Here is a 14801-nt window from a genome sequence, read left to right on the forward strand (position 1 = left end):
AACAGCAACAAGACCTGGAAGCTTAGCTAGTTTGTATTTCAAGTTAAAGGTGAGCTCCTTTGCATTATATCAAAAGGATTCTAGGTGTTGAAAAACTCTGGTAAATAGAAAATAGCCCAGTCAGAAGTTATATATATCATGGAGTAAAAAAATCAATATATAAAGTAAAAGCAGATATTGAAGACTGAGGATGATTTTGGAAAATTACGTAGCTCAGGGAACCCTAGATACAGATATCATGTTCAATAGTTCTAGAGTATGGTTGTTGCTTGCCTACCTTTTTCATAATAATCGTGACCATGACTGGGGCTGGCTTAATGTTTGACACATGGTTACTCTGCTCAACGGAGAAGGTGAAACTCTTTGCTGTACCACAAACCTGTAAAGATACAAATTATAAACACATCAGAGCAAGTCTACAAAAAAGAAAATCACAGAGCAAATTATTTCCAGAAGTTTATGTTCTACCCAATTAAATAAATCCAGGGTATCATGATCTAATATAATGACAAAATAATGAGTTAATTAACATTAAATTGTATAAAATGTTAAATTTCACTGATTATATTGAGGTGCACGAAATTTAGTTGAAAACATTATAAAAATGTAGGCATTTATGTGAAGGTTAATGAGGTATACATAGAAAGGATGACCCTGGAACTCATGCCAGCCTCCGCTGGAGTTCAAGTCAAACTATAAAAGAATTATACATCTTTGACCAGACTATATTAGATACTGTGAGGAATAAAAAACAGAGAAATGATGTTTCTAAACTTGAGAATCATCTAGTCAGGTAGCCAAGGCATATATGAAATAGCATAAGAGTTAACCGGGAGAAGATGTTTAGTAGGATGAAAGAAAACTGATCATCTTTAATGTCTCATGAATTTTTGACAAGCCCTATCATGTATATCTATAAGAAATAGAAGCATCCAATTACCCTCAGAAGAAAAAGAAAGCCACGGAGGAAAAAATTATTGTCAACTTACATTTTCCAGGTAGAAAAGAACATGGTCATTCTTGAATTCACTCTTCGTTACTTGGCCATTGCTTTCAAGCTTTAAAGAGAGGGAGAGATAGATGTGAAAGAGTACCATTCCAGATTGAATGTTTCATGTTTTTTCTTTAACCAATTGTCAGGAATTTATTTTTTGAATGTTCCCTTGTGCCATGATGCTTTCATAAGCACAAGTAGGAATTAATTTAAAAAATAGGTTATGAACTATGGGAAATAATGACTGCTAATTGCTACAAATTAAGAACCCATCCCTCCACTGTTCTGGCAAAAATATAAATGTGAATTGTGCATAAGTTTGTTTAAGTGAAGAATCCCATGGCTTGGTTTTGCTAACCAATTATTTCATCAACATACTACTGCTTTTTCTGGGCTGAGAGATTGGGCTTCTCTTATTTACCTCCTCAATGAATGACATGACAGGAGTAAAGCCTGATAGCATTTTTACAACAACAAGGACCAACTGGAGTTATTGTGAATTCCAGTGTATCTGACATTTAAAAACAAAACACTAGCTAAGACATCATTTTAGAAGAGTGACAATCTTATGTCAAGGGTGTGAGTACATAGATACCAACTTGCTGTAAGTCTGGAGGAGAGGCAAAAGCTGGAGAGGAAAGATCTGAAGACAGTCATTCTCATACGTCTGGAAACAATTAGAGTGATCATGGATGAAATGATTCAAAGCAATGTAAGTTGGAGTAAAGAATGAATGATCTGGACCTAGAATCTCCCCCAGTCCTGCTTTTAAGCTTACCTGAGGCCTCAAAGTAAGAACTTATAGACAAAACTTTTAAACTTATGTTCCATATACTCATGTTAGTGTTAGATTTGTACAACACTTAAAAGAGACCTTTGTTTAGAAAGCAGGATGTTGGCAGAATCATACAACAGATATGCCCCAAGAGATTTTCTAGGTTATATCCCTGACTTTGGGACATGAAGTTAAGAGCAGTGTATTCCGTTCTTAGCACTGAGGTGCAACAGATTTTCATTTGGAAATCCTAAGAAAAATCCCCCAAACTAATTTTACTCAGTGTTTCACATATTAACCAAGATTAAAACTCTTTGGTGCCTATAAATTATATTTTAATTCAAGAGAATTATTTTGCTTTTCTACTCTGAAAAAAAATTTTAAATTTTGCTCTGTACAGTTATAATTAAATAAGCATTTGTAGGTTTTCTCTTATCGGCCCTCCTGTGTTTGTCTTTAGAAAGAAAAATTGTATCTCCATTGTCCAAAACTGACAGTGATTCCACACAAAAAAGTGGTTGCATTGCTGGAGTATTAGTGTGGCAGAAGCTTTCAAATTGCATACAGTACAAATTATATTTGCATAATTCTAGCTTTGATTTAGTTGAAGATGTACTAAGTTGTGCTGTGTGCACAGAGAGCAATAAAGTGGCTATGCTACAGAAATATCACCATCAACATGTGAACTCATGATGACTAACATTATTAATATTTTTAAAAATTAAAAAAAATTTTATATAATTTTAAAGGTTACTTTCCATTTACAGTTATTACAAAATATTGGCTATATTCCCCGTGTTATACAATACATCCTTGAGCCTATCTTATAGCCTCTATGGTTTGTACCTCTCACTCCCCCATCCCTATATCGCCCCTCCCCGCTCTCCTCACTGGTAACCACTAGTTTGTTCTCTGTATCTGTGAGTCTGCTTTTTTGTTATATTCACTAGTTTGTTTTATTTTTTAGATGCCACATATAAATGATATCATACAGTATTTATCTTTCTCTGTCTGACTTATTTCACGTAGTATAATGCCCTCCAAGTCCATCCATGGACTTCTTCTTTATCCATACATCTGTTGATGGACACTTAGGTCACTTCCATGTCTTGGCTATTATAAATAATGCTGCTATGAACATTGGGGTGCATGTGTCTTTTCAAATTAGTGTTTTTGATATTTTGTTATTTTGCTACTGTTTAAAATAATTCTTTTCTGATGTGCCACTTTCTCTCTAACCTGAGACTTGATATCAAAATGGGACACTTACTTGAGGGTTACTGTCAGGTCAAGATTACTCTGGAATACGTCTGAAGAGTTTTTCTTTACCATTTCCAAGGAAAGGGAAAATCCAGATTCTTTCTTAGGTAGTAGCACATTATACCTCAGGGTAGCCTAGAAAGAACAGCAAATTGTAAGAAAATCCATCCATTTATCCTGTAGTAATAATTGAAGCACTTATTGTTTCTCTTATTTCCATTATTAATGTACTTTGTTTTATACCTTCACTATCAGGGAATAAGGCTAAATGTAATCACTGGGTTTTCAGACGACATAAGACTCTTTAATAATGTAATTTAGTGTATATATGGACATATAAACACTACCAAATGTAAAATAGCTAGCTAGTGGGAAGCAGTCACATAGCACAGGGAGATCAGCCCGGTGCTTTGTGACCAGCTAGACGGGTGGGAGGGAGGGAGATGCAAGAGGGAAGAGATATGGGGATATATGTATATGTATAACTGATACACTCTGTTATAAAGCAGAAACTAACACACCATTGTAAAGCAATTATACTCCAATAAAAACATTAAAAAAATAATGTACTTTAATAAAAATATCAGAATACTTTCTAACAGTGACATACCTCAAAAAACTTCTCAGTTATCCAGTTATCCTTAAGAGTAAGTAGGTCTTTACAAAATAACTTTAGTTTTCAGCTCCTGAGTGGAAAATATCAATGAGAGAAAGAGTAAACATGGAAATATGCAAAATGGTAAAATATCACTTTGTACATAACTGAACAGATAGTCTGACTTTTTTACTGGCAAACATCCGTCTCCCTCACAGGTAGAGTTCTATTACCTGGAAAAATGTAGGTCTGAACACTGGACCAGTAAATGATTGTCACCGTTAACCTGGAAAATCTCACTGGATTCTTCACTGCTAAAGGTGACAGTGTTTTGGTCATCAGAGAAGGTTAAATTCATGTAGCGGGTTATGGAAAGAAGGCAGATGGGAGTGTCCTGCACAGAACAGTACAAGCATCGATCCAAGTTCTGTTATGATGCAGTATTAGTCATTATTTGGCCATGAACTTTAAATCAACCCATAGAAATATTCCTATGACAGGTCAATAGAACAGCAAGAAGCAGCATTCTAAACATTAGGAAAAAATATATTTGCTTGTGGGCTTCCCTCGTGGCGCAGTGGTTGAGAGTCTGCCTGCCAATGCAGGGGACACGGGTTCGAGCCCTGGTCTGGGAAGATCCCACATGCCACGGAGCAACTAAGCCCGTGAGCCACAACTGCTGAGCCTGCGCGTCTGGAGCCTGTGCTCCGCAACAAGAGAGGCCGCGATAGTGAGAGGCCCGCGCACCGCGATGAAGAATGGCCCCCACTTGCCACAACTAGAGAAAGCCCTCACACAGAAACGAAGACCCAACACAGCCATAAATAAATAAATAAATAAATAAAATATTAAAAAAATATATATATATATATTTGCTTGTGCTAGTTGTTGCCATTTTTGTCAACAAATCTTAATTAGATTTTAGTTTTCTAAAGAATTTTATAATATCTGCTGTTGAAAATAGTGCCAAATCTGTTCTAAAAATTGAGGTGTTATATAATACAGCTGCCACAGATAATGCTTATGCCCAACTATCTTCAAAGATGGGAAGTCAGAATCCAGACAGGATTTCGGGAGATTCACTAACATATAGTTTTACTCAGAAACTAAGGCTGAAAAATAAGGAATGCAAGGAGGGACGTGAAGACTTTCCTCGTGGGAATAAAACTGCATTTCTTTGCATTAAAATTTTGATGTATTTGTGGGGAGGAAGGTAATCTCCATGTCTTACCCTTCTGCCATCTTGGAGCTATCCTAATTGGGTTTTCTAAATCCAAGTGGGTGAGCTTCCTTGGCTACACTTTTGATGTTAAGTTCCATGTATGTGTGTTGTAATACATGATATTTAAAAAGTAAATTTCCATGAGAATTGTAAAAAAAAGCTTTTTTTCTTTTATGATGCAGGTTTCAAAGTGAATATTTGTGTCCTTGTTGTTTAATCTATGTTTCATGGATCAACACTGGAGACCACTAGCTAGAGCCACTTGAAGCTAGAAAAATGCTAGTATTGTTTAGTTTGTACTAATTGATACCTATCTGGGTGGTGTAAAGCCTTTCTACTCAAATTGTGGTCCCTAGACCAGCAGTATTGGCTGCATGTTAGAAACTCTCAGACTCCATCCCAGATCCACTGAATTAGAATCTGCATTTTGCCAAGAATCTCAGGTGATCTGTGTGCACTTAAAAAAAGACTAGCTTGGTAATTAGGCCATTTGAGTTCTATTCTCCTAGTTCACCACTGTTAGGAAAATGACTTCAAAATTCTAGACTTTGCTCCCTTTATAAAACAAGATGATGTCTAAATTCACTTCGAATTCTGAAATTCATTGTCAAATGTCTAATCAATTTTATGTATATTTCAAGAAGATGAATACACTTTTTTTTTTACATATATCCCCCTTTTTTGGATTTCCTTCCCATTTGGTTCACCACAGAGCACTGAGTTCTCTCTGCTCTACAGTAGGTTCTCATTAGTTATCTATTTTATACATAGTGTCAATAGTGTATATTTGTCCATCCACTTTAAATGTTCCATTATTTCTGCTTTAGAGAAGAAATGGACACTTCTGTTGGAATATATTAATTCTGCAAATATGTATTGTGCTATGTCTTCTCTAAGGACAGAAGCTGGTTGTTTACCAGGGTATTCCGGGGAAGACCACAGTAACACCTACTGAAACACAGTAAGTGTGCAATAAGTATGCGTAAATAAATGGAAAGCTGTATTAATCTAGAACTATTTCTAGGGACAGCAGGCCACCTCAGCCATGGAGACCTAGCCACACTCTCCTGTACTCCGCTTTTCCCATCCTTTCTCATTATGCCAAGCCTTGGAATTATAAAGAAGTATACATGTGTTTCAGGACACTCTTTAAACAAAATCTTAACAACTTATATTAAAAACAGCCTCCTTCATTACAGACCTAGAACCTAGGCATGCCAGAATTTCTTCTCTTCCTCTCACAAGGCGAAGAAGAATCCTGCAGAGTTACAGTATGATTTACATACTTCAAGATCTTTTCACTTGCTATTTCCTCTGCATGGAAAGCTCTTCTCCATAAATCTTTAAGGTTCACACCCTCATCAGCTTCAAGCCTTTCTTAAATGTCAACTATTCAACTCCAACGTGGAGGACCTGTCCGCCACATCATCCACCTGGTATCAAGGAGGAGACGATGCTGGAAGATGCTGACTGCTGCCCAATGGCATCAAAGGTCTTTCCCAACCAAGAGGACCTCACTGACCTGCAGGTCACCATTGAGGACCCAGAGGGGACCCCATATGCAGGAAGCCTGTTCTGCATGAAAGTCCTGCTGGGAAAGGACTTCCCTGCCTCCCCACCCAAGGGCTACTTCCTGACCAAGATATTCCACCCAATGTGGGCACCAAAGGTGAGATCTGTGTCGAGGTGCTCACGACGGACTGGACAGCTGGGCCGGGCAACCAGTGTGTGTTGCAGACCATCAGGTGTCCTCTGATCGCCCTGACCCCCAGGCTGCACACCCACGTGGAGGTGGGCCGCCTGCTCAGGGAGAACCACGAGGAGTACCCGGCAGCCGGCAGGCTCACAGAGATCCGTGGGGGGCGCAGGTGGGCCCGGGGGCAGCAGGGCTGAGGGTCCCATGTCCAGGAAGCACGCAGGAGAGCACGGTAAGAAGCTGGAGGCCAAGAAAAGGATGGACAAGAAGTAGGCACTGTGATACCTGTCGTGGCCTCTTCTCCCCTCCCACCCCTGACCTGACCTGACCCCGACTCCCAACTCTGTCAGTTATTTAAATTATGACTGAGGTGGGGGAGGGTGTGGGGATACTGGGACCTGGATTTGTTTTTCTAAATAAAACTGGAAGAGCAAACAAACAAACAAACAGCAAAAAAGTTAAGGTCTTTCCCTACCTTACTATTTTAAATTGAATTATCCTGGAGTATGCCCTATTCATGTTCCTTGCTTTCTTTTCTCAGGGCATTAATTTATCCTCTTAAGATAAACTGTATATAGTAGTATACATATATATCTCTCTCTATATACAGTATACATATATAATATGTATTTATAATAATATATTAAATTTATTAAATGTATATTAAATATAAAAGTATATATTTATATATACATACTTTGTTTGTTGATTGATTTCCCCACTAAAATGAAGGCAAAGATTTTGTATTCCCCACACCTAAAAGAATGCCTGGTACTGAATCAGTGCTCAATTAATATTTATTAAGTGAATAAATGTAGGGGCTCATCTTGTACTTTCCCTGCCTCAGGACTAGAATTAGCCATTTCTCCAAGGATTCTTTGTTTCTTTAAGAAGAAGATAGTATTTAGAAGTCAAGATCTGGAATGTTAGCAAAGGTGCATAGACAACTGATGGATAGATAGACAGATAGACACATACATCTATATTGGTGAGTCCACACTGATATCTCTAATTCCAATCTAATACATTAGAGTTATTCTGGCCTTCTACTTTTCAATATTTGTAAGTACATTTTCCAGTTGAGAGAAACGTGGCTGTTATTATCTGCAATACATTTATTTATTTGCTCAATTCATTTAATTTGCTCAATAGAATGAATCTCCAAACCAGTACTAGACGTCTCCTCCACCTGCCAGCCCCTCCGTCCACCTCGAATGTGCTTCTGCCCAACTCCCATTTCCTTCCTCAGCACCCTGCCATCCTCAAAGGAGCCTCCATGTGTGGCTCTTCCGCCACAGACTGCCCCTGACACCGCCCTATCAGGAAGGAAAGATGGAAAGGAAAAATGAGAAGGGAAGATAGGAAGGGAAAATGGGAAACAAAGGGACAATGGGAAGGGTGTGCATTTTATTATTCATTATTTCATCCAGGAGTTTGATGGATCGCTTTTGTAAATGTTGTTCCTTTTCTCTTTTTTTTTCTTTGTAAAAATATTCACATGGGTCTTCTAAGCTTCTTATTTGGGGCACAGTGCTAGTTATACACAAAGAAACATCAAGTGCTGAACACGCGCAGAAAGAAAATAAGGAAGAGTGGTTGCCGGTACTGTAGAAGCCAATCAAGGTTTGTAGAAGAAAATGGAACCAAAGCCTGATCTATGAGGCCCTATAAGATGGGACTCTCCCTAGTTATGTAACCTCAACTTCTTTCTCTCTTACTGTGAAAGGTCTGAGATAGTCCCCACTTGCAACGTGCAAGCTAACAGGTTAGCCTACCACAATTTCATGGATCCTGGCAAAAAAGCACAAGACTCTTGGTTTGGAAGTAGGGACCTTATTATTCCCAGAACAGCAAACAGTGTGAGTTACATGCCTTGGACTCCTCCCACCAATGCCCTAGTCCCACTGGAGTTGGGTCAGCCAGTCATGTGATTGCTGCACATACAGTGAGTTGGAGTCACAGCTGAGGAATCAGAAGCTTAGGAAACACCTTAAAAAAAAAAGATTGGGCTGCAAACAAACCTGCCTGATCTTTGCCCTAGAAGGACAGATTGTCTCTTACACTGGACAACAAACAAATCTGCTCCCTGCTCCTAAACAAAACAGAAGTTCCCTCTACTTCCACGTCTGTTTGCTATAAAAGTACCCTTGAAAAGACAGCCCAGAACAAAAGCTGATGGCTCATCTATTAAACATGCAAAAATGCCAAGGACTTATGAACAACTGTCTCTCAACAATATCCATACCTTATTTCTACACCATCTTGGTTTCTGATGAACTTTCTCACAAATATGTTTCTTAGTGGGCCACTCTGATTAGGCTGACCACTAGGAACTCAGACCAAATTTGTTCAATTTTTCTTAGCATTTAATTAACACAACTATCAACAGGACTCCCAGCAGTCAGATGAGGTCAATCTAATGTACTGATCTCACCTATGCCCTTCCCAGGGTCCTAGACCCAACCAGCTAAACGAATCCATAAGCCACCAGGGTCTACCTTAGAAAGCCAGAGCCTTTTTTCTTGTTTATTTATTGACTTTTGTATGCAGTTTAAGACAATAATTCAGGTATAGTAGGATGTATTGGTGACTGCACAGACTCTACCTAAGCTCATAAGGAGAAAGGCTAAGGCAATTCTAACTTTTTTTTTTTAAGTTAAAAAAAAAATCTTTATTTCAGATAAAATTAATTCCATAATTAAGGATAAAACAAACACACTTCCCTGAGTCCATCATTTCAGGTGATTGTGATTTCCATGAACATTGGCGTTCCTGAGTATCATCTGAATATTTGCCGACATGCTTGTGGGAAGCTTCTGCAGCCTTTTCTTGGTAGGAATTCCAGTTTCTCTGAATTCTTCCCTTTCCTTCAGGTACTCCATTTTGCATTCTTCATAAAAGGCTGGATCATTATAGTAAGCAGTTACACATTCTTTCAATGAAGAATTTTCTTTCCGGCATTTTACTAGCATGAGGATTCCAGAGCCCTTGCAACATTTAGGGAAATCTTGAACTTGTTCAGAACATCTCTCTCGGGCCTTTTGTCTTATTATTTTAGGGATCAAAACATCTTTTGCGACATGTCTGAGATGCTGCGGGATCGAGCGCCATGTCCACGCGTGGGAGGCGGCAGCCACGTGACTGCCCACACAGGTCAATTCTAACATTCTTTTTTAAAAATTTGTTTTATTGAAGTATAGTTGATAATTCTAACATTCTTAACAACCCTGGCCAGTGAGCTGAGGCTGATCTGAATGCCTTCCAGGGTGAAGGTTGGTGATATTGATCATTTCAGGTAAGTCCAGAACAAATTTTGTACCAACTATTCTAATTGTATTGTTCCTGTTATAGGCAAAACTACCATCAACCCAAAACTAAAATAGCCAGTTAGTTGTTTTACCAGCAAAATGGGTTTATTCTGGAATAGCAGAGAATTACAATTCAAGAGAGGCAACAGGAAAGGTGTTGTTCCTTCCTTTTCTTAAAAGCCGATGAAATTCCCATGTGAAAAATGTCCTCCCTTGGACCAGAAGAGAAGTAACATTCTTATCATCATGGATAAGAAGTTGAGACTGAATTTTATGCAAAGAATTCTATACAAACAGACCTTGTTAAAATAATTCTTATCTTCCTTTTTCCTTCTGGTTGAGTGTTACATGTGTGAGAGCTCTCCCTTCAGGGCTTCCTGACTCCATTTAAGGTGAGGTTTCCCTTTATTTTCACACTCCCCGAAGAGTGTACTTAAATAGCCAGTTGTCTTTCTGAGAAGCTTCCCCAAATAACCAAGGGTAGCTTCTTTTGGGAGCTGTCTTAGCTGTTTGAGAACTATGTGATTTACTGATGGTATTTCCTTAAACATGTTCAGGTCTCATGACTACCCCTAAGGTGCTAGTCACTGTATTTTGGCAATTGAGGCAGGTTAATGCCTTATTTCCACACAAGAGGTACAATTCCAAGGGTGTGCCTTGGGAAAAAATGCTATATGCAGTTGCTGGAGCTCCCAAGCAGGACTTACACATCAGTCTTAGGGCACAGACTGACAATGCCCCTGATGTAGCCCTCCAGCTGGCTGGTCTACCTTAGGAGGCCCAGTTCAGTTCGAATAATTGAGGCTAGTCTTTCTTTTTTGAGGGAATTTCTAAGGAAAGCTCATTCAACCTGTCCTGTTTGTCCAGGCCAACAGCTGGGTGCCATGTATGTAGCCCACTGAGAGAGGATGAGTAAGTGTGGGGAAGACACTGGAACAGTTGCAGGAGTTTTGTCTGAGAGGTACAGAACTGACACTGTCTCTTCCTATTTCCAATAGACTTTCTGGAAGAGTTCAGAGGAAGTACAATAAAATCATGGTTAGAACTGTTTGGTGGAGGCTGGTAGACCCAACATTGATTTAAAATTAGGGCACTTGAAACAGTTTGAGAAAACTGCACTGGGGCATATAACTTCATGAGAAAAGATCTAGGGGTGTGTGTGTGTGTGTGTGTGTGTGTGTGTGTGTTTTTAATTTTTATTTTATACTGGAGTACCGTTGATTACCAATGTTGTGTTAGTTTCAGGTGTACAGCAAACTGGTTCAGTTGGACATATACAAGTATCTATTCTTTTTCAAATTCTTGAAAGACAAAGATACTAACATTCCTCCTTTCCCCAGACTTCCTGGGGTATTCTCTTCCCAGGTGCTGGAATTGATGCTCTGTCTCCACCTCCAAAAACTTAGTGTGTCCCACTGCAGTAGCTATAACTTCACATTTTCTTCAATCATCCCATACTTGCACCTATGTCTTTTGTCCAAAAGTATCAGGTGCAAGAGAAACAAAGTCACGTTAAAAATAAAACTTACAAAGACCTGTGATGTCCCCTACTATGACCCACATGGGTTACTCTAGGGGAACTCAGCAAGCAGTGAACTCAACTAAGTGATCATTACCCTTATGAGCTAGGACCATGTCAATCCAACAAGACAATCCACGTTGCTGAACCAGAATTAAGTTCAAATTCCCTAGGCTCAGATCTCATTAACTGAATTTATTTATTTTTCTTTTGGTTGTTTGTTTTTTAATTTTTATTTTATATTGGAGTACAGTTGATTTACAATGTTGTGTTAGTTTCAGGTGTACAGCAAAGTGAATCAGTTATATGTATACATATATCTATTATTTTTCAGCTTCTTCTCCCATATAGGTTATTACAGAGTATTGAGTAGGGTTCCCTGTGCTATACAGTAGGTCCTTGTTGATTATCTATTTTATATATAGTAGTGTGTATATGTTAATCCCAACCTCCTAATTTATCAATCTTCTCCTACCTTTCCCCTTTGGTAACCTTCATCAATTGAATCTGGATTCCTCCTCTCCCCACAGGATTGGGTAGGGTTGTGGTCTGGGTATCTGAAATTAAATACAATAGAAATGTTTGAGTCCTTCCTCCCCACCTCAGAGTTCCCCAGCCTACTCAGACAGGTACATATGGCCTTTGGTCCTCCTCGGGGTCAGGGAGACCTCTGCACCATCTCTAATCCATGTAAAAGCAACTGAGGTCAGAGTAGAAGGGGTGGGAGGGGTCAGGAGTATGGTGGAGAGTCAGCTCTGTATCAGTAAGGAAGGCACATTTCCTTTCAGTTTTGAGAGGCATGTGAATGCTCATGGTTCAACCAAATGTATTTCTAATGACTTCTATCCACCCAAAGCTAGACATATTCATTGCTGACACCATTTATTTAAACTGTTTCATAACTGCCTTATCAGCAGAACAAGCCCAACTTTTAGAATTGTGCAAAATGATAGGTGAAAATAGTAGTTTTGACTTTGTTTTATCATGAGTGAAACAGCATCTTTTTATATGTTTAAAAGCCATGTATATTTATTTATCTGCAAAGTTTTTGGTCAAAACCTTTTATTTTTCAATTATACATTTTTCATTTTATATTTTTGTGTTGCTGTTCTTATTTGTTTCCCTTTCTGGTAGCTGCGAGTTTATACCCAAAGAAAATTAGCTCTTTGTGTTGTGATTTTTTTTCATTTGTCTTTTGACATTGCTTATGACTTTTAAAAAATTGATGCAGGAAACTTTATTTTCATGTAGGTGAATTTTAAAATCTTTCTTTTTTGGCTTCTGGATTTTGAACCAACTTTCAAAAGGTCTCCAATCCAAGGTAAGGAAGAAATTCTCCTATATTGTTTTCTAGAGCTTTTATGGTATTTTTTTTACATCTACATTTTGATCAATTTGATGTTTATCCTGGTGTACAATGTGAGGTTTGGCTCCAACTTTTTCCACTTTCAGATGACTATCTACTTGTTCAAACATCATTTATTGCCTCACTGCTTTTTAGATGTTGTTTACATCAAATACTAAACTTCCATATATACATTGGTTTATTTCTTGTTTTTCTGTTCCATTCCTTTGGTCTAACTATCCAGTCATGTAATATAAACAGGCACCTGTTTATATTATCAAAAAATTCAGTGTATTCTAATACTTTGTCATGTCTGTCTTCTAATTTCCATGCCCTACATCAGTGCTTTTGCTTTTTAGAGTTTTCCAGAATCTTCTTGTTTATTTTACCATAACAGTTTTAGAATCCAGATTTTCCAGGATAAAAGAAAATCTTTTGTCAGTTTTATTAGAGTTGCATTAAATTGGAGAGAATTGATATTTTTATAAAGTACTGAATTTTCCCATTTAATATATTGCTTGTCTGTCCATTCTTTTAAGTCCCTTTGTGTGTGCTTCAGGGATATTTTAATGCTTTCTTCACACAGTTTTTTACTACTTTGTTAAGTTTATTTTGAGTTATTTTATCCTTTTTGTTACTACTCTAAATGGTATCTTCTATTATATATCCTAAAGGGTTTTTGATTTTTCATATGAAGACCATTGATTTTTGAATATTCATTTTATATTTCACTAACTTGTTTTATGGGAACATTTCAAATGATCCTTTTGAGTTTTCCAACTATATAGTAATATTTTCTAAAAATAAAGTCAGCTTCAGGTATGTGTTTTTCACTTCCATTTAGGTAGAATATTCCAGATATTAATTATAGGGAAAAAAACTCAGATTTCAGTGACATGCATGAATTTGTCCCTTTCCATCCATTCATTAATTCATCATATTTATTGAGTAATATGCCAGCCACTGGGACTCATCATTTTAAAAAGTGATGGAGGAGGACCTTAAAGATGGAAGAGGAGTAAGAAGTGGAAATCACGTTCCTCCCCACAAATACATCAAAAATACATCTACATGTGGAACAACTCCTACAGAACACCTACTGAATGCTGGCAGAAGACCTCAGACTTCCCAAAAGGCAAGAAACTCCCCATGTACTTGGATAGGGCAAAAGAAAAAAGAAAAAACAGAGGCAAAAGAATAGGGACAGGACCTGCCCCTCTGGGAGGGAGCTGTGAAAGAGGAAAAGTTTCCACGCACTAGGAAGCCCCTTCACTGGTGGAGAAAGGGGGTGGGCGGGGGGGAAGGTTTGGGGCCATGCAGGAGAGCGCAGCATCAGGGGTGCAGAGGGCAAAGTGGAGAGATTTCTGCACAGAGGATTGTTGCCAACCAACACTCACCAGCCTGAGAGGCTTGTCTGCTCACCCACCAGGGCAGGTGGGGGCTGAGGCTCAGGCTTCGGAGGTCAGATCCCAGGGAGACGACTGGGGTTGGCTGCATGAAAACAGCCTGAAGGGGGCTAGTACGCCACAGCTAGCTGGGAGAGAGTCCAGGAAAAAGTCTGGAACTGCCTAAGAGGCAAGAGACCATTGTTTCAGGGTGCGTGAGGAGAGGGGATTCAGCAGCACCTAAACGAGCGCCAGAGACGGACGCAGGCCTTGGCTATCAGCACAGACCCCAGAGACGGGCGTGAAATGCTTAGGCTGCTGCTGCCGCCACCAAGAAGCCTGTGTGCGAGCACAGGTCACTCTCCACACCTCCCCTCCCGGGAGCCTGTTCAGCCCGCCACTGCCAGGGTCCCGTGATCCAGGGACAACTTCCCCTGGAGAACACACAGCATGCCTCAGGCTGTTGCAACGTCATGCTGGCCTCTGCCGCCGCAGGCTCAGCCCGCATTCTACACCCCTCCCTCCCTCTGGCCTGAACGAGCAAGAGCCCCATAATCAGCCGCTCCTTTAACGCCCCCTGTCTGAGTGAAGAACAGACACCAGAGGGCAACCTACATGCAGAGGAGGGGGAAAACCCAAAGCTGAACCCCAGGAGCTGTGTGAACAAAGAAGAGAAAGGGAAATTTCTGCATACAGCCTCAG

At 39.2% G+C, this 14801-nt stretch overlaps 1 protein-coding gene and 1 pseudogene across 5 annotated transcripts in view; one reads left to right on the forward strand and one right to left on the reverse strand.

The window, feature by feature from the left end:
* Positions 1-14801, reverse strand: part of LOC309608788 (COX assembly mitochondrial protein homolog) — a 53851-nt gene that overhangs the window by 15241 nt on the left and 23809 nt on the right. For 2 of the 4 annotated variants that reach the window (XM_082349289.1, XM_082349290.1), the window contains 3 exons: positions 11845-11926; positions 3040-3164; positions 278-1058 (listed from right to left, as the gene is read on the reverse strand). In XM_082349289.1, coding sequence (XP_082205415.1) covers positions 1037-1058; positions 3040-3164; positions 11845-11926 — 229 coding nt within the window. In that variant the 3' untranslated portion in view covers positions 278-1036. Of the gene's footprint in view, positions 1-277; positions 1059-3039; positions 3165-9271; positions 11927-14801 lie in introns of those variants that run through there. The other 2 variants (XM_082349291.1, XM_082349288.1) reach the window with 2 other exon arrangements.
* On the forward strand, positions 3160-6823 carry LOC309608786 (ubiquitin-conjugating enzyme E2 S pseudogene; annotated as a pseudogene). The gene is made up of 2 exons (XR_014249709.1): positions 3160-3944; positions 5744-6823. The product of XR_014249709.1 is annotated as a ubiquitin-conjugating enzyme E2 S pseudogene (transcript).

Source organism: Balaenoptera borealis, assembly GCF_965194805.1.
Source record: "Balaenoptera borealis genome assembly, chromosome: 13".
Taxonomy (NCBI): domain Eukaryota; kingdom Metazoa; phylum Chordata; class Mammalia; order Artiodactyla; family Balaenopteridae; genus Balaenoptera; species Balaenoptera borealis.